The sequence below is a fragment of the Stegodyphus dumicola genome, chromosome 2 (assembly GCF_044657685.1).
Source record: "Stegodyphus dumicola isolate Sdum_Otavi_A_Nest chromosome 2, ASM4465768v1".
In the NCBI taxonomy this organism is placed as follows: Eukaryota; Metazoa; Arthropoda; class Arachnida; order Araneae; family Eresidae; genus Stegodyphus; species Stegodyphus dumicola.
Window position 1 is genome coordinate 156,768,994 of NC_140769.1, and position 26,495 is coordinate 156,795,488.

General features: G+C 34.5%; 1 protein-coding gene across 1 annotated transcript in view; it reads left to right on the top strand.

Annotated features, from left to right (window-relative positions):
• The first annotated feature begins 11,921 nt into the window (after nt 1–11,921).
• LOC118189925 (uncharacterized) overlaps nt 11,922–26,495 on the top strand; it is a 71,752-nt gene continuing 57,178 nt past the window's right edge. The window contains exons 1-2 of the mRNA XM_085811364.1: nt 11,922–12,103; nt 21,516–21,562. Of these exons, the coding sequence (XP_085667490.1) occupies nt 11,968–12,103; nt 21,516–21,562 (183 nt within the window). The 5' untranslated portion in view covers nt 11,922–11,967. The remainder of the gene's footprint in view (nt 12,104–21,515; nt 21,563–26,495) is intronic.

Below are 26,495 nucleotides of genomic sequence, written 5' to 3' on the forward strand. Positions count from 1 at the left end.
TAAAAATATTGTTAACGTATTAATATCAATGCAGTTGTTGTCTAAAATAGTGAGAGCAGAAAAGTCGAGAAACTGGTGACTGTGACAAGAATGAGGTAGTCCAAACATAGGCAAATTGAATCCATTAAGAATTATCAAGTACACACCATCAAATATTAAGACATGAACTTGAAATAATTATATTCATATATCTATAACATACACAAAAGTGAGAATGCAGACATGAAATTTGAAGTGTAGCAGATAAGAGGAATGAAAATAAATACATAAATAAACACATATGTAAAATTATTAGAGTTGCGTATTACATGATCCATACATTTAGTTGGGCCATAGGCCTATTCATATTTTCCAATCTGTTATAGTCACAGATTTTAATACTGGGATTATCAATATTTTGCTGCCCTTCATGAAATTTTTTGGCTAAGTTATAATAATGAAAGCGCAGTAACTCAATGCCTAACTCTTCACGTATTCTATTTTTCCTTACATACCATTCAGCATTTACAATTTGACGTAGAACAGTATTCTGGCAGACTTGCAATCTTGAGTTTTCTTGGTATATGCCCAAACTGTACTTGCATAACACAAAAGTGGGCGTAGAAGGGACTTGTAAATGAGTAACTTGTTGCCAATAGATAATATACTGTTTCGAGCTGTAAGGGGTATAGTTTGGCTTTACGAACTCGAAACTACTGGATAATAGATGTAATGGGCGGGGACCATTTAAGTGACTTTTGAGGATCACCCCAGGATAAGGGACTTTCTTGGCCCAGGGAATATCAGTGCCATAGAACTTCAGGTTTTTCTTGAAGTTAGTCTTCTTCGCAAACATAATAGCTGTTGTTTTTTCCACGTTCAAGAGGACCTTCCACCTGGAGAGCCAAGTCTCCAGCGTGTGTATGTAATTTTGTAGTCCTTGTATAACTGGATATGAAAATGCACTTTGTGCGAAGACCACTGTGTCGTCTGCATACATAGTTAATGCTGTGTCGTGTGTGGAAGGTATATCGTTCACGTAAATATTAAAAGTGTAGGTCCGAGCAAAGATCCTTGCGGGACACCAGCCACGATGACATGGCTTGTGGAATTTGTGCCAGAGAGTGAACAACAAAGTGTCTACCTGTTAGGTAGGAATTAATAATGTTTATGATGTAGCTCGGGAAGCCTAGGATGTATAATTTGTAAGTGAGGCCATCCAGCCAAACTTGATCAAAAGCCTTGGCAATGTCGAGGAATAAACCACCATTCACTTTCCGGTTAGCCACTCCCTCTGCAATAGTTTATACCACTCGGTAGAGTTGGTTGGTCGTGGTCTTCTGAACCCGAATTGATGCGGAATAATAACATTGTTGGAGTCCAGACATTCGTGGATTAGGCTTATTGGTCTATATGATACATGTTCCGACACAGGTTTACCATGCTTGAGGATAGGTATAATCTTAGCTATTTTCCACTGCCGAGGAAAGTATTGCCAGGTGAGGATAATATTGCAGATTTTAGTTAGCATGAAGATGGTCTTAACAGAGAATTTATTGATCATGCTATTTGTGATGGCATCAGTACCGGGGCTTTTCCTTTTCTTGAGTGTTTTGACGGTGGCATAGATTTCTGGCGGTAAGGCTGGAATGATGTTGTCTGTACATGGGTTTGTTGAGAAGGTGGAGTGAAACTGGTGAACAAGGTTTTCTGTTGTAGTGTCATGAATGTTGTTTGTGCGAAATTGAGTTTGCAGATGCTGAGCTAAGAGTTCTGCTTTCTCAATTTCTCAATTTCTGTGTAATGGGTCTTTTGAGGGCCTTTAAGGGGCGGAATTTTATTGTAGCATTTCGTGTTGTAGAGTTCCTCACTTTGGAATTCTAAGTTAATGTTGGAATTGAGGAACCTAAGAACTGATAAGCGAATAATCGCTTGCGTTCGGTGACAAGAAACAACAAGATAGAAGGGTAACTAACTCTTTATTATTCCAATAAGATTTAACAAAACTCCGCCTGGGAGTGTACAAGCAAAGCCCGCACTTGGACTTGAACTAAGAAATAAACTAAAACTAAGATTAACTAAACAAGTATAGCCGAAGCTATCAAGGTTCAATTTGAGTTGGCCCCTTAACTTAGTTTACTACGAAGCTTAGCAAGGGCCTGAGTACGGCCGAACGTAATAACAGCTTTGAGAGAGAGAGTGGCCAAAAAGGCAGACGCTCGTAAATCATAAACTCTGATTCTCTCTGACTCAGTAAGTAACTTTGTTGTTTAAATACCGCTCCTCCTCATTAAACATTCAGCAAACTCCAAAACTGCGTTCTGGCCGGAAGTAGTAAGTTGAAGTTAAGAATTTGACAGGAAAGAAACTTTAACTTAAAATTTAACTGTTAATAAAATTAACATAATTCTTACAGTGTTCTTGTGCATTGAGGTATCTGGTCCAGCTTTGTTGTGCCTGGGTGTGTAATAGAGACTCATTTGAATTGTAGCAGTTCCAAGCACGGTGTCTAGCGTTTAAGTCTCCACCAATAATAACGTGAGTCCCAAGTGAGAGTAGAACCTGTAAGTCCGTGAGGACTAAGTGAGGCCTTCGAGCAAGTGGAATGTATGTGGAGACGAAAATGTAAGCAGTGGCAGTGCTTGTTGTGAATGAGATAGCTGAAGCTTCAATGGCTGAAAGCTGTGGAATTGGAGCAGGATAGTGAGGGATGGAGCGCTTAATCAGAAGGGCTGTGCCTCCTCCTCCATGATTAATAACAGTAGCAGGTTGGTTGTACCGAAGAGCTGCATAATTTTGCCCATATATTGGTGTGGCAAGGCCAAGTCGGTGTTCCTGTAGGAAGAAAATATCGGTATCGTACTCATTTACAAAGTCCCGAAGCTCATTAATTTTTTGGGACAGTCCATTAGCATTCCACGTATAAATTTGTAAGCAACTATATACAGAATTACTCATTTGCATTATTCAATGAACCAAAAATTTCTTCACATATATTAAATATTACAAACAGTTTGTCTATGGTATTAGTAGCTGCCTGTAACTCAGGCAATTTGTCAGTGACTTTACGAATAATACTTCCAAGAAATAGCCCTATAAACATATTGCTGATTTCTTTGAAAAATCTCATTATATCAACAAAACCACTTAGACCTTTTGAGTTGGTTTACTATTAGCATTTTGCTTATTAACATTATCACATACTACATTAGTATTTACATCATGCATTTCATATTCCACATTTTTAGTAATATTAGCATAAGAAACACCATTAACAACATTAGATTTGCTTTGCATGTTTACATTTTGGCTTGCATCCTTACTAATAGAAGACAGTTCATTTTTACCAGACATAATTTTTAACTGCGTTGTTTTCTGGGAATTTGGACACCCCCTATAATTGGCGGTGTGACCGACTTGCATACAGTTGGAACACCTAACTGTATCTAGCCTCTTTGCTGAACACTTTTTTGTTCTGTGCGGACCAGCGCACTTTATACACCTCGGTTTAAATTTGCAGATTTCTGACGAATGATGGAAGTGCTGGCAGTTGTGACACTGCACAACACTTCCATTAGATTGATATGTCACAATTTTCACAAAGAAACCCATGAACTTAACTACATCATAAACGTTTTCAACCCCAGGATTATTAGCAAGCTACACCGGAAATAATGGCATGGGTGCTTTTGTTTTAACCCGGGGCATTTGGGCTACACGTCTTACTGTATAACCAAGATTATATAATTCATCTTTAATTTCATCATTGGGACAGTCAGTTGGCAAACCCCTTATTACAACTTTAATAGGCCTATCGTACTTGGTAAGGATAACATAGTGATCATTTTCTTTATATCTAGGTATCTAGTAATTTTCCTGTGATCATCTTCAGTACTTGGAAATTTTTTTTTAAATTCGCCGTTAACCTTACCAGTGTAATTTCGCTTAGTATCTGCTTTAGGAATTTTTAGAAAGTCACTGTATTTTTCATCAGGTTTGACCATGATAGGCCTCACTTTAGGGAGCTGAACAGTAACATCATTTGCAGGACCAGTTTGGGTATCCATATTATCATTATCCAAATTCACATCAATAATTTGAACATCATCATTCTCAGCATTATTACATGACAACTTTTGAAATTTGTTAGCAAGAGGTACATCAACATTACTTTTTACAATTTTTGCTGGGCGTGAGGGGTCACTGGGTAGGATAAATCCATTCTCATCTCTTGAATCATTTATAGAACTTTTGTAAACCGTTTTAGAATTTCGTTTAGCCTTAGGTTGAGATATCAGAATCAATATCCTTTTGAGAATTATTTTTAGAATTACCACTATCATTTTTTAACTCATTTTCAATACTATTTAACACAACATCATTTAATGAAATATTAGTGGCATTTGGATTCAATTTGCCGTAGTATTCAACCCTTACCTTTAAAAATATCCAACAGTCCTTCGGCAATCTTCCTGGTAGTTTGGAACTTGGTTTCAATTTGAATCCTGGTATCCTCGTGGTCAACCAATGTCAGAGTTGTAACACATTCCTGTCCTCGCGAGTTAATATCATAGATGATCCTTTCACACAGCTGCATAGCACGAACATAATCATTAAGTCCGAAATCACATTTAGTAATTAAATTTGTCCACTCGTTACCTAGAGTTGTATTTCCATATGCAATAATTTCATCATCTAATTCATAAGCCATATTCAGGATCACCGTAGCCAGAGGAGTAGCATTACATGGTAAGAATCCTTCCCTGCCATGCTTGAAAATACCAAAAAATGAAGATCTCACACTCGAAAACCACAGAATCTCATTAATTTCACATAATAACATAACCCCGTAATCCGTCGTAGCACGTGGTAAAAGATGCACGAAGAAGCGAAAATCACAGGCTAAACGTCTCTTGACAAAAACCTGTTTCAGCAAATATCCTCAACTTACCTCTTTCAGGAAACCACCTTATATATCTCCCTGTGTTTACTTGAGCTGAACTCCCAGGGGGAGGAGGAAGATTCTTTCACTCATACATAACAAAGTGTCCATACATAACAAAGTGACCCTGATGAAAAGACTTTACCTCTTTGCCCACTGGAGTGACCCACGATGCTGCAACCGGAATCATTAACAAAGGTACAGAATTTCACCACTGATATGAAAACTATTGCACTCTGAAATAACTCATCCTAGACAAAGAACCTTTATGCTACCTTATCACAACTTCTCCCCTCATAGAAGAATTTTCTTAGACTATGAAAGTGAAAATTCTAAATACTTTTCACTGCTTTCAAAACACAAGTGGTAACCATTCAAGTGATAATAGAGAAGCCAGTTACATTACCCTGCACTCATTTCTATATAACATCACCTTGAGACAGATAAAAATAAAAACAAGAATACAACAAAAATAATTTAAACTACTCCTAATGTCTGTCTCATACAAAGTATATTCCTCAAATTTTACAAAATGCTAATACTTAAGATAAAACACTTAATTTTAACCACTTTGATACATGAACACAGAATGCAAACAATTCTGAATCTAGAAAAGTATAATTCCAAAATGCTACAAAATCCTTTTATGACAACTATCATTTTCCTAGAATCAATCTGCGTTGAATCAGCCAAAAGATAAGGAATATCAACTTCTCCCTCGATATCCTCCATCATGAGATTTACAAACTCAGGGAACTGATGATAAGGTTCAATCAAATTCCCCTGACAAATGGTATCACTGTTATGTTTACCCGGAATCTCTACGGTATGGTTGGTTTCAGAACTCACACTAGTTACTTTCCAATTTTTCCCGTTTTCCAAGCACAAAGCTTTCGATACTGTTTTCAAAGTGGGATGCAAACTTTCGATAGAATTGCTCTGAGCATGATACACCGAAGAATGATACACCTTAATTCCGAACTTACTAAAAAAAATCAGATGTAAATTCACTGGTAAACGATCTATCCAAATCACACTGAATTTTCTTAGATTAACCTGATCTAGAAAAGATCTGTATCAAGGCATGAATAACACTTTTAGAGCTTAAATTCTGAACAGGAAATGCATCTGGATATTTGGAAGCAACACATATTGACGTAATTAAGTATTTATTTTCACGTGAGCTAGGGATCAGATGTCCTACTGCGTCAATATTTAATCTGCTATACACTTCTGGCACAATCTTCATTGGGGCTTTCTTTTTATCCCTATTGTGACGTACACGCTGACAAATATCACACGTTCTCACAAATTCTTCACTTTCCTGGGAACAATTTGGCCAGAAATAGTGTATCAAAACTCTATTCTTGGTTTTTGTTACCCCTAAATGACCAGAGATTTCCTCGTGGTATAACTTCAAGATCCCTTTCATAAAAACCAGAGGCACACACAGCTGAAGCTTGTCTTCCCCTTTTTCAGAACCTGCCACTCTGAGTAGTCTTTCCTTTACAATTATAAACTCCTTTTCACTTTCACTTTCCCCTTTCTTCACAGAGGGCCGCTAAACTAGCGCTAGTTTTTTCTGCTTCCGAGAATTCTGTTGGCGAAACATCCGCAAGGATAGACCTTTCTTCTGAACTGATGACTGGAATTTCAATAGATTCCTCCGTATTACTTGTTAACTTCCCTTCTTCCGAAAGCTCATTATTTACACTTTCACTTTCTATCTCATTCTCCTTTTCCGATCTGGAATCTAAGTCTTCTGCGCTCGCTCTCTCTAAACTCCTGCGCGCATGCGCCTGACTACGAGTTTCCACAGCATTTAAAAGAGCCGATAGTTCCCTAATTTCCTCTATCTACTGTGCAGTTTTATTTCCTAACAAATAGTACTCTTTATCTAACTCTACCGGAGTAACCTCTTCCTAGGTTGTGACCACACCAAAGTCACCTTCAATGGTAACTTTCGCTAAAGGTAAACATTTACATTCTGTGTCCAAAGTCTGTTTCACCCAAACAGTTTCCCCTAATAAGTCACTAGTATTAATCCAAGTACTATTACACAGATCTATTCCAGGTACCGTATATCTTAGATATTTTCTCTCTACCCCATTAATTACTGCTTTCTTGAAACACTTTCCTAAACTCTCCGTTCCTAAATTATTCACCAGATTGGCCTTACACTTTTCCAGCGATGGGCAGCTAGGTCGGATATGCCCGTCCTTTCCACATTGGTAGCACTTTAGTTTTCTCTGTTTCTAGAACCTCGCTTCATTGAAAACCAGCTCTTTTTTAGAATCCTCCCTTTTTCTATGCTCCGATTTAATTTTTTGATGACCACTACTTTTCTGATTATAACTATTTTTGGAATTTGCATACCGCTCTCTAACTTTCTCAAATGGTTTCTTGAACCCCGCTCTCTGTTCTACCCTCTCGGATCTCTTCGCAAAGCCTCATACCTATCACATTTCTCTGCTAAAATAGAAGCTGTTTTAAATTCTTCCCAATTGTCTAAGTAGCTCTCTCTTATCTTTTGAGGGACTCGTCGCTTAATTCGCTCGGTGAGCATAAGTTCCTTAAGTCTTTCAAAATCTTGAATTTCCACCGAATTCAACCAATTCTCTAAATACACTCTCAATTGATACACTAAATCCACCCATTCCGGTTTTTCTAGAATGTTCTTCGAATTTTGATTTTAGAGCCAAAGAACTGAGCTTGAATCTATGCATGAGTAATTTCTTAACATGCTGATAATCATCCCCTTTATCCACTGGTTCTTTTGCTATTAACTGCGCTACATCATGAGGTAATAAAGTAATTAATTGCGATACCCAATTAATTTCATTACGTTCTCTTTTTGAGCTTCTTTCTCAATTAGAATAACAATGAAATATCTATATTACTTGGTTCAAAACGCGGTACTAGATCTTTTAAATTACTCCTTTTTTCTTTAGGTTGTTCAACTGTCGAAACTGTGAAAGCTAAACTATAAGGCTCAACTACGTTCATCAGTTTCAACTTCTCCAATTCAAAGACTCGCTCCCGTTCCCGTTCTCGTTCTGCTCTCTCTTGTTCATGTTCCCGTTCTGCTCCCTCTTGTTCACATTCTCGTTCTACTCTCTCTTTTTCGGCTATTTCGTCAGCTTGTTTCTGCTCAGCCGCAGCTCAAATTCTTGCCGTGTGTTCTTTCGCCGCTTCCTCTTCATAGTCCTCGGCATTAAGAATAGCCTGCCTAATTTCTCTTACTTTATTGGCCTGAGACACATTTGTCTCAAACTCCTCCACTAACTCCAATAGCAGAGCTTTAGTAAATTTCCTCATCAACTCACCTATTATGGAAAACTAAAGCAAAATAACCTTCCCCAATATGCAAAAAGAACAACAGGTCTATTTCTCCAAAACTGAGGAATACCCTAATAATTATGAACACTAATTGCTTTACAGCACTTAATGATATCTAACTAATTCACCTATGTATACATACAAAACATAAATCACAAATGCTAAATAAGATGCAAATTTTTCCTGCACTATCTCGACTATACAAATATTGTGCTCTAACACCGCACTGATTTCAAAACTAAATTTTTCTAAAGCATATCGTTACAATATCTCAAACAATGTAAACAGTTACTAGAACAATAGAACAAACAGTTAACTTTCAATTAACAGTAGTTTAACCACATGACTAACTTTCAATAAACAGAAGTAAACTTTTGATCAAGAATAATAGAGCTATATCCAAAATCAACCTAGTCTCGAATAACTGGCATATCTTCTCCAAAATCACAAAAATGGTACTCACCTATTTGAAGACACCTTCGATGACTCTCCTGGCAATAACACCGAATCTTCCGGGAAATTTCACTAGTTTGCGGCACTAGATCACACTCCGGCGTTCCCTTCTGACATCTGTCACTTTCTGAATAGGGTTCACCACGCGAACTGTCCTTGCAAGCAAAATTAGATCGTTCTTGTGCTGAGAAGATAGTCTTGACTGCTCACATAAAGTCCTTTACAATACTGGCTTTTCTGGAACTTCCATTCGACAATCCGGAACACTCACACGACGAGATGCACAGAAATCAATGCACGATGTTAACTGAAATTCACAGGCGAAATGTCCGTTCTTAAATTTACTCTCAGGAACAATCCCTAAATGCTGCCTCTAATTTTAATATTACTGCTGTGGTGTAGTGGCCGAAACCGCTACACAAACCCTGGGATTTTACACAGGGTTGAAATGAACTTGAAACACAAGTTTCAACAATAACATGAATTTTAATAAGATGATAACCTTAACAGTTGCGTATCTTGACAGTGTAGGACTTCGAGATATTTAGTCCCGTAATTTCAGAATTTTGTTAACAGGAAAAATGCTATAGCGCATTATGCGTTATACACGAGGAATTATCGTTCTTAGCAGGCCATCATGCCCATAGCTCTAAACAGAAAAGTTATCCTCTCTTCTCAGGAAACCACCTTATATATCTTCCTGATTTACTTGCGCTGAACTCCCGAGGGGGAATGATTTCACTCATACATAACAAAGTGTCCACCTCTTGACCCATATGAAAAGACTTCTTTTACCTCTTTGTCAACTGGAGTGATCCTCGAGACTGCAACCGGAATCATTAGCAAAGGCACAGGATTGCACCACTGATATGAAAACTGTTGCACCCTGAAATCACTTATCCAAGACAAAAAATCTTTATGCCACTTTATCACAGCACCAAGTGTGCTGACCACTTCACCACGAAAACATGCTAAGAAGGCGGAAGAAATATCTTAAAAGTTTCAGAGTTTAAATATCTTATCCAGGCCTTGTTATGCCATAGTTAAATTCTGGTAAGGGAAGATGTAGGGTTTCGCTTAGTTCAATTAACCAATTATTCAAATTTTTGTTATCTTTTCTTAACTCCTCAACTTCCCCTTGCATTTTCTCGCAAAGATACAAATTTAAAGTTACGTGAAGTGAGTATTTAAACGGGTGAATCTTGGAGTTAATTCAGAGCGTGTTTTCGCTAGCCAGCGCACGTTGCGAATCTGTCCTTGCTTGTTATAGTTGCTGATACGGCTTTTGGCCTTTTAAATAATTATGACGCCGGGTAGGTTGTCGAGTCAACCTTATTAGACTTAACCTTAACAGCTAATCTAGCACTATTCTTCAGCCTTTAATTTATTTTGTAACAATTGTTAAGTTCCAATGCAAGTTGTCGGTGTTATAAAGCACGAAGTACGTGCCTTTCTGTTCATAGTTGATAATAACGAAGAGTTATTTTTACCTTCTTTCTGTGTTGTTATCCTTTACGCCTGTGCGTGAACTCGCTAAGTTCCTTAGCAGTATGCTGTACATTTTATGTAGCCCAAGAGAGTACGATTCGACAATTTAAACAAGCAAGTCAATGCTTTGAGAGGGAATAGGAGTGACAAAACACCAACCCTAAAGTGCTGGAACTACGGTGCTGAAAGCCACAGACGGGTGAATTGCAGAACACCCCAGGGTACAGAAAATAAGACCATTACCCAGAATGGACGCAGGAAACAAATTAATGACCATCTCCCAGAGCGGGGTTTGAAAGATAATTAGAAGCCCTATATTAAATCGCTTCAGATTTTTTTCTGCACTAAGTATCAGCAGTAGTGAACTATTCATCAGTGGGCATGTCGATGGAGTTCCTTGCAATCGATACGTTATAAGGTATTTCTCGAGCGTGCTAGCGTGCTTTCGTGGTGTAGTGGTTTTGCACGGTGGGCCGGTATTCCGGAGGTCCGTGTTTCAATTCCTAGCGAAGGCGTTTGCTAATTTTTTATCTTGCCTGCTTCAAAAATATCCTAATGTCTCTACAACGTGAACTAGTGTTACCATCATTTCGCAAAAATTTCAGCCCGACAGTTTAAAGATGAACTGATTTTGACGCCATCTCTAGTTACCCTCCACACTGCGTCTGGTGATAAAATCGAAATTCATGGGACGTTAAACGTAAACATCACATTTGGGTGTGGCACCTACCATCACACGGCATATGTGGTAGATATTACTGATGTTTACATACAGGGATTGGACTTTTTAAGGAAATATAATTTTTTCTTTGAGAAAAATGAACTGCATTCAGCTTCCAAGAACATAACTACCCGTCACTGAAAGAGAACCTTATATGGAAACTCTGACACTTAGCCGACTGGCTCTCGTGGTTCTCCCCAGTGCACCTTCAAGCGTGAGAGAATATATCTATTGCATTTTCATTACGTCCTCTATTGGTGTAATCACCTCTCTAACTGGAATCAAGAAATTTTATTATTTCACTGAAAGATTGTTGGGTGAAATGGATTTAATTCTTTGCATAGTTTCAAGTCAAGAGGAGTAATATAATCAATACAGTATAAGGAACCTGGATTCCATAAACAATCATTTTTTTAATTTAAAAGAATTCGTTATTTTCAAACAAATGTGTTTTAAAATGAAAGGTATTTTTTCGCACAGTAACAGTGTTCTGTTACAATAACTATTTTCGCATTAAAAATCTTACTAAAAAAAGAATAAAAAATCCTACTTCTGTACGAATATAATGCAATGAAATATGTTTATAAATTAAATTTCATGACTGCATTCCGTAATAAAACTAATAAATAATAATAAATAAAGAGAAGAATAATGAATAAATTCTAATAAATCTAATAATAGTGAAGAATCTTAGCGACGTTATAGTAAAATGTGGCGTACAAATAAGGTAAAAGCATTTATCCTCCAATTTTCCTCTTTCATTATGTCGTTTTTAAAACGAAATAACGGACGTTTTCAGGAAATCTTGCGGGTGTATTGTTGAAAGCTATTATGAATGGATTATAAGAGCTTAAATTTATTCACAACTTTTCAAACAAAAAACTTCCTATAACAAGAGGAACAAAACATCATTTATGTACAGAAGTAAAATAAAAATGAATAATATATCTTTCACTGATTTTATTCTATTTGGACAATCGGTTAGGTTAAACAAAAAAGGAGACATTAGAAATAGTTGCAGAGGAAAAATGAACCAATTGCTATCATGGCTCGGCTTGGAAATTTTCTATTTTTTATTGCACTGTTATATTTTACAGAAATTTTCTCCAACGTAATGTTACAGACTGATGAAGAAAAAGAAATTTATGAATGCGTTAAGCGGCAACTATGTGAATGTGAAGGTATGTTTGGAATTTAAGTTTCTTTTACAAGATACCATGTTTTGGCTTTTATAGTAAAATCTAATCCCGGTATAGTGATATTTGATTTAATATAATTGATTTAAAATTTGCTTTCAATGGTACAGTACCGCAACATATCAAATCGATGGAATATTATCTTTCCAAACATCTTTATATTTCCTACATGTATGCCTAAGCTATAAAATAGATGACTGATTATTATAGAAAAAAGTCTTTAGTATTTTATAATACATAGTATATTATGTTTAAATTTGAATTAGAATAATTCCTCGATTCAGCGATAATTCTGATTTAAAGATGATTTCATATAGTCGTTGGAGTATTACTGTTAGAATAAACTAGGGTGACTTTTGCATAATAAAACTCGGTAGCTTATATATAAAAAAAAGATAATGATAAAATAAATAAATAAAAGGCTGAAAGCTTTCAGATTTTACATTACTCCCAAAAGGGCTTTTTTAACGTTTTCTGCGCTACCTTTATTTATTAAATATCATGTTCTTCGCACTGAAACCATAAAATTCAGTTCGGCAGTAATATTGCAAAATAATTTTAAAGTGAGCTTATTCTTAGAATTGCCGATACACAGTTTCGCGAGCTGGAGTTTTTTTTTTTTTTTTTTTTTTTTTTTTTTTTTTTTTTCCGTACAGTGTTGTCATTGCTCGCTTTGAAATCGTTGGGTTTGTTAATCCAAAATTCGTTAAGGTGTTACAAAGTATGAAACTGATAACAAAACAAATTCCAAATTCCAAAGTAGGGCTTCCAGATGGCCATATTAAATGAACGATTACGTTATTTAAAAGTTAATGGCCCTAGATACCTTTGTTTTATCACATACATACATTTAGGCATTATTCGAGAAACATACATACATTTAGGCATTATTCGAGAAACATACATACATTTAGGCAGATTCTTCATTATTTAATTTCTTTAAATATAACGCAGGGCGATAATACTTGTGGCAACAGTTTGAAAAGTGATTTCAGCCATGTTATTTTCTTGTTTTGGAATATGCTACTGTTATATAATGAAACTATTGCGCAATTAGGAGAATATATTACAAATGTTACGACCAATTATCATGACTGTAAAATTGGACAATGCAGATTAATACTTATATTGTAGTAAATAAATGTGGGGGTATGGGCAACAGCAAAAGACATTTTCAAACCATTACTGTGTCAATCACATTAAATAACAATACGTGTAATTATCGCAGTGAAACATAAACAATAAAAACAATTCTAAATTACATTGTTTGCGTTGTGTGACATAATGTCGGGCAGAACCCGTTCAAATATTATGATCCAGTGCAAAGTTAATTAAAATTAATTACAAACTTATCAGAATCAGTCAACGTATCGGAATCAGTCCAGCGAACATGTGCTGCAACTAAATTAAGTCTGTCAATAAAATCTCTAAGCTATGTAGAACCTTCAGCCCCACTAAAAGTGGGAATAGACACATGGGGATCCGCCCCCAAAACAGAGATTCTACCAGTAGTAGGCTGTGTAGTCTGATTTCCAGCAGAATTGTTAGTCACCGCCATTCTGGTAGGTGCTCTGGTATTCTTTTTTATGAATTATAGGCATTGTGAAAGTTAAACTGATAAACAATATAAAAGTGTAACAACAGAATAATTTCTGTAACCTTAATTAAACACAATTTATCATCACAAAGCATAACAGCAATCAAAATGCAATTATGAAAATCAAAACTGAATTAAGTAAGCAAAACTTAAGCTTGAAAATAATAGCAATTAATACATAACACTACTAACGGTACTGTGTAATAGGTAAGCATGAAAGCATTTAATACTTATAAATGAGTCTCTTTTAAGCCCTGTTTACAATACTTCAGTTTAAATGTTTGTGAAGATTATGAATTTTGATTTGTGTTCTGTTTGACTTAAGCAAACTTTCTAACGTGTTAAATAATGATTTCATAGTTATTCTAACTTATGATTCTTACTAAAACTGTGCTAAATAAAGGATAGTGTACTTAAAAGCCTTAACTGTGTTAAATGCGCAACATATCAGTTATTAAATTTGTTCATAACATATTAACATTTACAACTGTTTTATCTCGTGATTCTTTGATAATCAGTTATATTCCTTATAATTGATATAGTAAGTATAATATATTTTATTAATAATATAAACTATACAAAAATTATAAAGGATTTTGTATGAGGGACAGAATATATGGCGTAGAAAGATATTTTACCAATTAAAGTAATGTTGCAAAAGCTAATAAAAATTATTAACTTGATATATTATGTTGTGTAGAGAATTGTCTGATCGCGTTATAAAAACTAGGTGAATGATTTTCTGATTTATGGAAATCTTAATTTTATTTGATTCCGAATTATTTATTTTAATGCTTTAATTTTGGGGAAAAACAGATGCTTCTGGGAATATTATTTAGTTTAAAAGAATATTATTTATTTTCCTTTATTTGCAATTTTTGTCCAAGCTTTGATTCATTGTGAAAAGAAGCAGGGGAAAGGAGGCAATTTTGCTAAGTCATGATTTCGCGCGCTGTGTCCTTTAGAATGTTCTAGAAGAAATTTCATTGTGCAGTTGACCTTAGGACAGGAAGTTCGTGACAGAAGGGTCAGAGATTGCCACTTAACCTTCGATGTAAGCCATTCAGGTTTTGGCGATCGGAAGGTCAGGTTGTTGGCTAAGTGAAGAAGGGGCGCGCACGCGCATTCGCCCTTATTTCCACATTCAGGGGTTGAAACGCAAATTTTGCCCAAATTAAGGGGGCGATAATTGAAGCCATAGTGGGAGCCCGCGTTTGTGAAGGAGACGAAGAAAATTCGAGTTTTAATCATTTTTTGCCGGACTTCCAAGGCTGAAGGATTTGTTAAGTTTCTGTGGATGAATAAGTGGTGAGTCTGGCGGATCACAGCGGACACTATCCGGCCGTCGCCTTGCTGTCGAAAAAAAAAATGATCTAGCGAGTATGAAGTTTTTTTTCTCTCCAGCGAGTATTAATTTCCAAAATTATTGGCCACATTCCACCCCGGCCAACGTGAGATTTGATACTCGACATCCTGACTGCGAGCTTGAAGATTCTGCTCGGGTGCTGTTTCTAGGGCTTGTTTTCTGCGATGCTGAGCGAGCGGATTGTGTTGCTGAAAAATCATGGAGTCGGTGTTATCCGGAATTGCGGCCAGTGACACCGAAAAGAGTGAGACTCCTTAGACGCCTGTGTTCCCCTTACGGAATGAAATTTTCCAGGAATTATGGTGGACTTATAATCCCTTGAATTTTCCCAGAATGAAAGGCCAGCCCGAGACCAAGTCGTCAAAACCTCAGATAAGTGCTTTGTTATCATTTTCCTTAGAACTTTTGTCGTGTCATTTGTACAATTTTATGGACGGTGAAGCCTTCTTGTGTGAGGATATCCTTAACTTCAAATAGTTCCATATCAATGGGGAGTCCTCTGATGACTGCTTTTATAGGTCGTTGGTGTTTGGGGTTAACCTTTAACCTTTAACTACTGTGACTTAAATTGTCGCATAACTACTGTGAGCGGTCTCTCAGGCCGCTTCTGCTAAAAACTAAATAAGATATTGTTTTACTTTTCTTATTTGAATAAATGTTATTTAATTTCATATATTTAACTTTTTCATGAAGATATAAAGCAATTTTTATGCTTAAATCAGTTCATTAGAATAAAATATATACTATGAGAATAATTCCTTCGCTTACGTATCTGGATGGAAGAAGTAAATTTTAAAATTCAAAATTTTTATTTTACATTAAAATTTGCGATAATAATGCTTTAATAAGAATATAGAAAATTAATTTTTATTTTAAAAATTGTAATTCGAGCTGCATTTTATACATACTTTTCTACTGCATTGTAGACACACTGGTTCTTTGCATTCTATATATTTGTAAGCTGTTTTCCTTTTTTTTTTTTTTTTTTTTTTTTTGTTTGTTTGTTTGCTTGGCGGACAAATATAGCACATTATTTTTTTTATCTAATTTATCGTCTTCGATCGCAATGTTTCCTTCATCATCATTTATTCCGAAAACTCTTCTTATTAAGTTTGAATTCTTTAGGCAAAAATGATGAAGTTATTCTCCGTTTTACATGAGACTGCACCAAATGAATTGCTAACGAAATCTTTTCGTTTTATTTTCGGAGCCAATGGGATAAGACTGAAATAATAGGAATGCATTTATTGCACATATAATCCAAGTTTCTGAAGAATATTGCCATAGGCCAACGTCGGGTTCTACGAGCAGTTGTATAGATTGAACGAAGAATAATATTGTGACTACGAGTTCGAATACCCTTGTTGGGCACTTGAATAGACTATTTGAATTAATTTTTTCCAATAAAAAATTCTCTTGCAGAAGAAGAACATGGATTTTCATTTTCATCGGCATATATTTCTGAATTTGTGTCGTGGTCGCTCTCAATAATTTCATCATGGGAACTTTCATCAGAGAACTCTAAATTAGACCAATTTCGAACTATTTATTGAAATTGGTTTTGGGTAAGATATATATAGAACGTTTCCTGCACGCATTTGAAGCAATTTCAAGAATATTTATAAAAAAGTGAAATATGTAACAACAACAAAAAGTGAACTTTATCGGCCGAAATTTGTATCGCATCTGCTGTGATCGGTCCCACAGACCGCTGAGTGGGGGAAATTTAAAAAAAAAATAAAAGAAGAAATAGAGCTAGACAAACGCAACTTGGTATGTGACCTTGGACAACTGTTTTAGGAAGGTACTAAGAATGGTAATACCCATTAATTATTCTAAGAGGTGGAAGCATTTAATGGAAAATGTCGCGCGCTCTGACAGACCGCTCACAGTAGTTAATAATGTAGTGTTCGATATGTTTGTCTTTTAGATATTGTGTAAGTGTTCTGTGATCGTCTGAAGTATCGGGTAAAACTTTAAGGAATTCTCCACTGATTTTGCCAAAGAATTTAGCTTTAGTTTGCTCAGCTAGAAATTTTAAATAGAAGTTGAATTTATAATCGGCGGGTGATACAGATTTAGATTGAGATGAATCAGTAAAAGGTCGATCTGAATTTTTGGCAGAAGTGGATGATTAATTTGTGTTATTATCTATTGTCTGGGTAGCATGTAGCATACTGCTGGCAGAGTCCAATGGACCAAATTTATTTTGAGTAGAGATATCTGAGTGCCTGTTAGCTTTTTTTTTTTTTTTTTAATCTGTTTCGCATATTTTATGGGCTTTACAAAACCATCCTCAGTGTTGAATTATCTGAGATATGAGTTTGCTTACGCTTAGCGTTTAAGTTAACATTCGAATTTTTAGCGAGGCTATTTGGGGGGGGGGGTTCCTAGCACATTGAGTTGAATAAAAGGTCAACTTACGCTTCAGGTGCACCAGCTTTTTCTTTAACTCTCGAATGTTCTTGGCGAAGATGGGAGTATGGTTATCCGGGTCCGAGACCGCAAGTATAGCGTCCATTTGTTTCTTGGCCTGTTTGTTTTGCTCAATGCTTGCTTCTTTCAATTTTATTTCAAGCTTGGTATCTGCAACGGCTTTATCGTGGCCTGATGTATCCATGTTTCCATTCTCCATTGAAAAATTGTCCATAATCATGTCGGCAGTAGTAAACGGTAAACTACAGTCTATAGTCTCATTTTTATCCCGCGGAAATGCGATGCCCAAAGGCAAAGGATCACGGCCAAAGAATCTCTAAGAAGAAGAATGAAAGCTTCCATAGACGCAATGTAAACCTGTTTCGCCTCTGCGCCGCTGTACCGAAGAGCCACGGCTATGCAGTGAAACACCAGCGCAGGGTGAAATTTAAACAGGCTCAGTTCGAGGAGATAGTAAATTTTTTACTTTGAAATAACTCAAAATGTTTTATTTTCGTACATTTCTGGAGTTTTATGAGCAAAAGGATGTTAGTTGGAATTTTGGGGCGAATTATAGAAATCCTGTGCAATTTTTACTTTCAATTTAAACAGCGAGCCGTACGAAGACAAAATTTAAATGAAATAAATTTCTTAATTCTTTTCTTCTGTAAACTTAAAAAGGTGGGAAAACGTAATAAATTTTTATGGATCCATAGTTAAAATTTTACAGTGAAATTTTAAAAGCAAAATTTGCAATAACTAACTGAAACAGAAAAAAATATTTAAAGACAATTAAAGGCACCTCTAAATAAATTGAAAACACTGAAATACATTATAATTATCTGACAACAACTTTAAAAACAAATTACCATGAAAACGTTTAGACAATTATTTGGAATGACCATTGTGAAAACCAAGAGCAAAGTTTTCACCCAATAGCCAAAACCATTTCACTTACAGCATTACATTTAAAAAGTCTTTAAAAGAATTTCACATAGCTAAAACCAAGTACCTCTGACTACAACAACAAAGAACGTTTTCGAACAACGTGGTAAAAGATTGCTAACATGGCCGACGGCATGCTGCATTCTTTGATGCTGCTTTGTTGCCTCCTGATGTTATTTCGCACATGCGCAGTGAGGTACGGAGGGTGGATAGCTTTGGAATGGTTTGCCCCTTTAAAGTAAGCTTCAGGGATATACATAATGTGTCTCTTCGGTCTGACGGAGCCACATTTGCCCCGGGGAACCTTTACTTCTTCTCTTTAGAGATTCTTTGTCACGGCTGTTCTTCATCTGTCGAAGAGCTCAAGATAGAGCAACCCTTACCCACGGAGGCTGAAGGCAGAATATCCTCGTGTGATTTCTGGCATCGTCACTAATTTAGTCTCCACGGATTCAGCATGGGATCAGATCAGAGCCGTTCGCTCGATGAAATGAATCGCTTCTTTTTATAACTCACCGCTCACTAAAAATAACCTTGATGAAAAAAATCCGAAATAGTAGGTGAATAAAGAGCAGTTAGCGAGGATGGAACGAAGAGTATAAAGAATAGTAAGGACAGTGGAATCAGGAATGGTTAGAGACGCTTTCAACTTCCTGTAATTTTAAGTTTCCCTAAAACTTCCTTTCTCATAATAGAATTCGAGAATACAGATTTTTCAAAAACGTTGGGAAATAATAAAATTTAAATTCACTTTTAACAAGGGAATATAAATATTCTTCCGGTCTCTATAATGGAAATCGAACTTTCCTAGCAGTTTTCCAACAAGAGTTCCGTTCTTTTTTCGCCAATCAAGACTAAGCTCGATCAGTAAAGTGAATTATTTCTTGAATGGATAGCAGATCTTTATTCTTGGCATGTTTCCAAAAAAGAGCTTTCCGTAAACTGTGAAAGAGCTGCTCCTGCATTTCCTGGAACCGGGGTAAATTCACAGTAAAATTAATTGGTTCTTTGAATCATTCGGTTGAAATTTTGAATCATTCTGTTGTTCACTCTATTGAAAATTATCGACATTTATTTCACTAAATATTTTATTACTTTTATTAAGAATCAGTTTTAATGGATACATAATTTTATATTATGCGAGTTTCAAGATATGTTAAAAACTACTTGAGTAGGAAACGTTAGCACAAAAAAATGTTGGACTAACAAAATTCACAAAAGCAGTTGTAAGAAGTGGTAAATTTGCGAAAAATCGCATGATCTGGCTACACTGTCCTCAACGTGAAAGAGTGGACGAATTTTTCAATATCTGCATGCGATCTCTTTATTGCATCAGAAAAAAAAGTGAGCGTTACTTGTTTAACATTGAATTTTAAGCAATTTGTTATTAAGAAGCATTATTATTACGCCAAGCGAATTACCTGTTTCGAAGTTTAAATTGTACTTTATATTTTTAAAATTGGTTTACTTCTGTGTTTCTTTCATAGTTCTGTGTGATAATGTATTGTTAAGCATTTTGCATACACGTAAATAATTTTAATGAAATTATATATAAATTGTAGTACATCTTGTATAATGTAATGTGAATGCCTCAGAATGCGAAGCATCACCGAAAAAATAAGGTTACAGGAGTAAGTCCACTTAACATTGAGGTAAATGGCCAACGTGGTGACTATTTTGGCGACTAATTTTTGTCGCTAAATTTATCGAGAAACCACCACAAATCGCCCAATTTGGCAACATTCTAGTCCTAGCCTATTATGAAAATGCGTAACTGTAACTGTTACCCATCCTATGTGGCTGTAATTCAAAACTTTTAGTAATACATGAAGAAACAAATAATATCATTAGTACATTATGTTTAAAGTAAATGGAATACGTTGTGTACCAGGTGCATATGAAACCTGAAATCCGTGAATTGATTAAAATTACATTAATGAGTTTGTAGAGTCATCAGTTTATTTTGAAGCAGGATATGTGAAAAATGGCAATTCCCTCGGAGGGACCTCTAGAATACTCGAGTGTTCTCGAATACTCGCCGAGTAAATACCTTATAGGTTAATTATTATTAATTGAAAATTAGAGGAAATGTCTAAAAAAGTGAATATCATTTAATAAAATTTATGGAAATGTTAAAGCATGCTGTGTAAAAAATAAGTAATAAAAATATTAAAAAAATCTGAAAGGGTTCAGACCTTAACGGTCACCCAAAAGCGTTTGTTAAGTTTTCTTTACGCTCTCTCTGAGCTTGCAGTCTACAATATTCTGTTGTGCGAACTCCTGTTAATCTATTTCTTTTTGTCTTTTTAGCTTTGTTATTAAGATAATTTTCTTCGCATTTATGTCATATATAATTTAATAGCACAATTCCAAAAATTTTAAAAGCAACATCATAGCCGCATATGCTTAGAATTCCCGATGCAGTTTTAAGCGTTGGCATATACTTTATTTTTTTCAGTCTTTACTCAGTTTATCATGTCAATGTTCAATTTCTTTAGTAAGATACCTTGAAAAACTCTTTTTTAATATTAAGATTTGTGTTAACTTTGTTATTTAAATATCACGTTCTTCGCACTTATGCTACATGAAATTGGCTGAAGTACTCAAGAGGGAGGTCACTGCTCATTGCACACAACGAATGTTTAGTTTTGGTCTATCCAAAGAAACTACAGAACCCGGATTGAAAATAATTTTATTACATACATGCAGCACAAAAAAAGTAATAATAAATAAAAAATTCACAACAATTTAATCTATGTACAACAGAACAAGAAGAATATTTAGCTCAAGACATATTTTGTGGATAAAAGGAACATTTATGATAGCACTAATTTGACTTTTCACTTAATAATTAGCTGTTATTCTTCTTTATAATAATGAATTAAATTAGAGATAATTATTAGGATTAAAATTATGGTGCAAATTGGAGCAAGAAAGTGGGCATAGTTCCAGTTTTTAATTGTATGTGTTTCATTTAGCAATTTGATATTATATTGTGATAAATTCCATTTTTGAAAAATTAGTGGATATTTTCTACTGCTTTAGAATAATAAAATGTTTATTCTTTTATATAGGTGGTGCAGACAATTATAAGAGATGCTACTCATACCTGAAAGAAGAGGTAAAAAGCTTAATATATTTTTTTCAATGTCTTTTTTCAATGTAATTATTTTTACTGAAATGCTAAAGAAACAAATAATACAAAAATTTTGAAAGGCAAATTAATTATACTGAAAATAAATAATGCTTCCAATAATTCAATTCAATCCAGATTCAACTATTTTTGTTTCAGAATGATTTTTTATGCAGTTTTATAAGAAAGTTAAATATTACGAATAAAACGTAATAGTTTGAGTTACATAAGTAATAATTCGAAGTAAACAGTAACTATTTAAAGGAAAAGGTATTCTAAGAAATATGTCATTAAAGCCGAATCATGCTAGAAAATTTGTAAAAAGTATTCACAAGATATTTAAATCATAAATTACAAAATATAAGTGTAGTAAATATATATTTTTTTAAAACTTCAAAGCGAGATGATTTTCGCTATAATATGCGTTTAAAACTTTGTTTAAGGAAAATAAAAATGTGAAAAGTAGTACATGTCCCATACTATGGGACACCCTGCATTTTTATTATTTTACCCATTTTTAATATCAAAACACAAGACAATTAATGTTATTTTCACAAAAACAAATCAATTTTCACAAAAAGACATCAGTTTTCCATGATTTTGAAAAAGTGTGTAGGTTTTATATTTATTTTAACTAACATTTATTTTAAGCTATCTTTCCTGTCAAGCCTTTACTTTCCCCTAGAATTGCCAATGCTAGAGTATGTAAATTGTAGTAGAGCGCGCAGTATATTCAAATTTAGCGGAAGTAAGTTGAGTTTAAATAGAAGGAAAACGAGATCGTAGGTATGCTTCTTGAATCGCGAACGTGAAGGTTGCTAGGTAGAAATTAAAGAACCGCGCGTTTCGGCCTGTCTCGGCAGTTTTTGCTGAATCTTTCAACTGTTTAATTAGTAAGCTTCCTGAATCTCAGCGGTATTTTAGAACATGGTTAGGTTAGTTTAAGATCTCAGAGCCTCGTGGATAGTGACATCGCTATTTTATTCATTCAGTCATTATTGTTCAGTTTTACATTCTGTTTCAGTTAAACCGCCGGGTCGGCGTAGTTTGTGAGCGTCAAGTGGGCGCAGCTGTTATTTTTAAAGTTGAATAAAAAGGGCTTTAAACCCTTCTTACGTGTCTGTGTAAATTTACACTTAGTAGCAGTCACTACCACAGTTGCTGACAAGTTGGGGCCACACGACACTACAAGTGAATATTTTGTATTTTTTTTCAATTTCTAAAAAAAAACTGTAGACAAAATTTTCATTAATTTTAATGAAAAAAGATATAAAATACTTTAATAAAGAACAAAAGAACTATAAAAATAGTTAAAAAATCAAGTATTTTTTACAATTTTTCCAAGTATCAAATTTAAGAAAAATTCAATTTAGACAAAAAGTATTAAAATGTAATGACTTTTTCATTGATCATCAACCTTTAAAAAGAATGAAAATATATTAAAAATTGAAAGAAATCCAGAGTGGAAAATATTCCACCCCCTGAAAAATGTAAAAAATTGAAAATTATTCTAATTCTTTTAATTTATAGACATAATGTCCATTTTTTATTCCTTTATAATTAAATATATAGTCTCCAAGGTTAATTTCATTTATAACTTTATCATAACGTTCTCTGTACTTTAACAAGATAATATTCTTTAGGTTCATCATTGACATTTAATTTAATAATGGTTGAATCTCCAAATTTTGTCTGAATTTTTCTCAATGATATTAGATCATATTTTCCAGGTTCTAAATCTTTCAATTTTAGAGTTTTCGGATAAGATGTAGTCTGTTGAATTCCTTCATCTCTATTTATATAAAAAAAAAATTTTGAATGTTTTGCACCCTGATTTGTTACTAAAACAATTACGTTTTTGTTTAAATTAAGTATTCCAGTCAAACTTCAATTTTTCCAAAACCTCTTCTAAATCAAGGGGCATCATATCATATAATTTTTAAAATTTTTAATTTCAATATCATATTTTCCAAGTACATATTAGAGAGTTTCTATTGAGTTACAAGGACATGATTCCTTACGACATAACTTATCATATTCTTCTTTTAATATGTCATCTAATCTTCTTAATTCATTTTCTATTTATAGGTAAAAAAATCTGATTATTATCCAAAGGATACAGTATCATAATTATCTAAAATTCTTCCTTTATCAAAACTGAATGTATATTTTTAATTTGTATTATTTACTTTTATATCTCTTTTTTAATTTTAAATTGACTAATTTCTACATCTATTTAATTATTTTTTCCTGTTATTATTTTATTTCTTACATCAAAATTGAGTTTGCTTTCTGTTTCATGAGGTAACTTGAAGCCTTTTTCTTTTCCAAACTCCTTGCCGTAATTTAAAATATAATTATAATCTTTGGACGCCCCTGATATCCATTATTTGATAAAAACCTCATCGCTTACAACCTGTTTTTACTCTATTCGTACCGCCATCAATATAAATTATAAAATCGGTATCATACTGGTAGTGAAAGCTGCTATATACATATTTGTGTTAAAATTATCTTTTACATATTCATCTTTCATTTTATAATTCATTTCTACACATTTCTCATTCATAAATATCGTATTTAAATTTTTAATTCTATCGTTTAATAGGATTTCGTAAAATTTTTCCAATTGCATAACACATACCGCCTGATTCAGAAGTCAAACAGCAAAAATCAGCGTTATATTTTCAAATTTTCACAGGACTAGTTTCGATGGCTTTACCGAACCACCATCCTCAGCTGCAAAAGCGCAAAGGAACAAGATAGGATATAATGATCAGATAAGATAAGTAAGCTTGGACAGAAAATAAGCTAGTGGCGCCATCTGTTGATGAAACCAGAACTAAAACATAATTTCTTTTAAGGCCGAAGGCCAAGATGGATTGGAGTTGAGATCGTTAACTAGAACAGAACGATTTTTTTGAATGTGAAATCCAGAATCGAGAAAATCCATTTCTCCAATGGAAGATGTTTTTTAAATAATTTTGGTAGCAGAAAAATTGAAAGTGTGATTTTCGGACCAACAATGTTGGGCAACAGAAGATTTCTGTGTTTCCTTTTTTCTAACACATGCCTCATATTCCTTGACGCAAAATTTTAAGGCTGTCTTAGTTTGGCCAATGCAAATTAAATCACACTGGCAAGGAATCCTATAAATACCCCAGGAATGCATATCCGGAATGGGGTCCTTGAGTATGGAATTCGCAATTTTATTGATGGGAGAATAAATGACCCGAAAGTTAAATTTCTGCAAAATATGTGAAACTTTATAGCTATAATTGATGGAAAGAAAGGAATGACAACAGAATTTTTATAATCTCCTAAAACAAGAGTGTGCCTTTTAGTGTGTTGAGATGACAATTTTTTGATGAGAAAACCCCTGTCAACAGCTATCACTTTTAAATAATTTAGTTCTTCATCAAGAGATAGTTTGGAGAAGCAAACTTGAAGAGCACGGAAAACATAGGAATAAAATGAAGCTAACTTTTGCTTAATCGGATGATATGATTTAAAGTGTGGTGGAAGGCAAACCGATGAAGATTTACGGTAAACCGTAGTACTGAAGTTGGATGTGTTACGTGTGACCAGAATGTCGAGAAACGGAAGAGAATTGCAAGTCTCAAGTTCAAAAGTGAACTGAATAGCATGATCAATACAATTCATTGTTGAAAGAACTTTATTTAAATCATCTTTATTACTTTCAAACAGGGTAAAAGTTTCGTTTACGTAGCGGAACCATGCCGGGAAGTTTAAAGTTTCAAACAATTTTGATTCATAATAATGCATGTAGATATCAGCCAGGATGGGACTGAGGGGGCTTCCCATGGCTAATCCCTAAGTTTGCTTGTAATATTTATTTCGGAAAACAAAACGTGTTTGTTTCAAACAGAGTTGAGTGAGAGAAATTAGCTCATCAATTTCGATGCAAGAGAAATGAAATTTGCGATGTCTGGTTTCTAGACATCTTAATGCATCCTCCACTGGGACATTGGTGAATAATGATTTTACATCAAAAGAAACCATGAGTAAATTACTAGGAGAAATGTTTTTAACTTTTTTTACAAACTCTATAGAAATTTTATGGTGTAAATGTTATTGTCTAATAAAGTGGAAAATCTAGAAACCAAATATTTAGCTAATGGATACGAGGCAGTACCTAAATTTGATACAATAGGGCGTAAAGGAATACCACTTTTATGAATTTTGGGAAGAGCATATAATCTGTCACAATTCGCAACAGATGGGACAAGTGAATGTTTTAAGTTCTTGAAATGATTTGCGAAGATTTGATCGCAGTTTTTATTTTTGACAGATCCGAAGGTGAAGAATCTTTAGGGATCGGATTATATGGTCCTTCGTTTAAGAGTTTAGTGACACCATCGATGTAACTGTCCTTATCCATGCCGACTATCTGGCCACCTTTGTCGGCCTTTGAAATGATAATATCCGTGTTAGAATGAATTTTGCTCATTGTAGCTCTTTCTCTCGCAGTTAAGTTTGGTTTCAAAGGTTTATTTTTGAATTTCAAATTATGAGCGATAAGATGCCTAATCATTTCTTTCTGTGAATCTGAAACTTTACTGAACTTGAAAGCTTTTTCGATAGGAGCCAAATCTTTTGGAATCGAGGGTTTACAGGTTTGAGAGAAGTTAAAATTATATTTTAGAATTCTCTCTTGTTCTTCTGATAAACTAATATTAGAATTCTAATGTCGAACACTAATGAGCTAGGTAACTCACATAATTACTAAACTAGATGAAAAACGGGCTTATGAAGAACAGGAAAAATATCTAGGTAAAGACGACTTATAGATAGGATGGGCGATTTTGATGCGACAAAGATGATCCTGTACAGAGAATTAACAATTGCAAAACTATCAGAAAGTGCTGGAATGGTTGAAACCTTGTCAGATCGTACTACA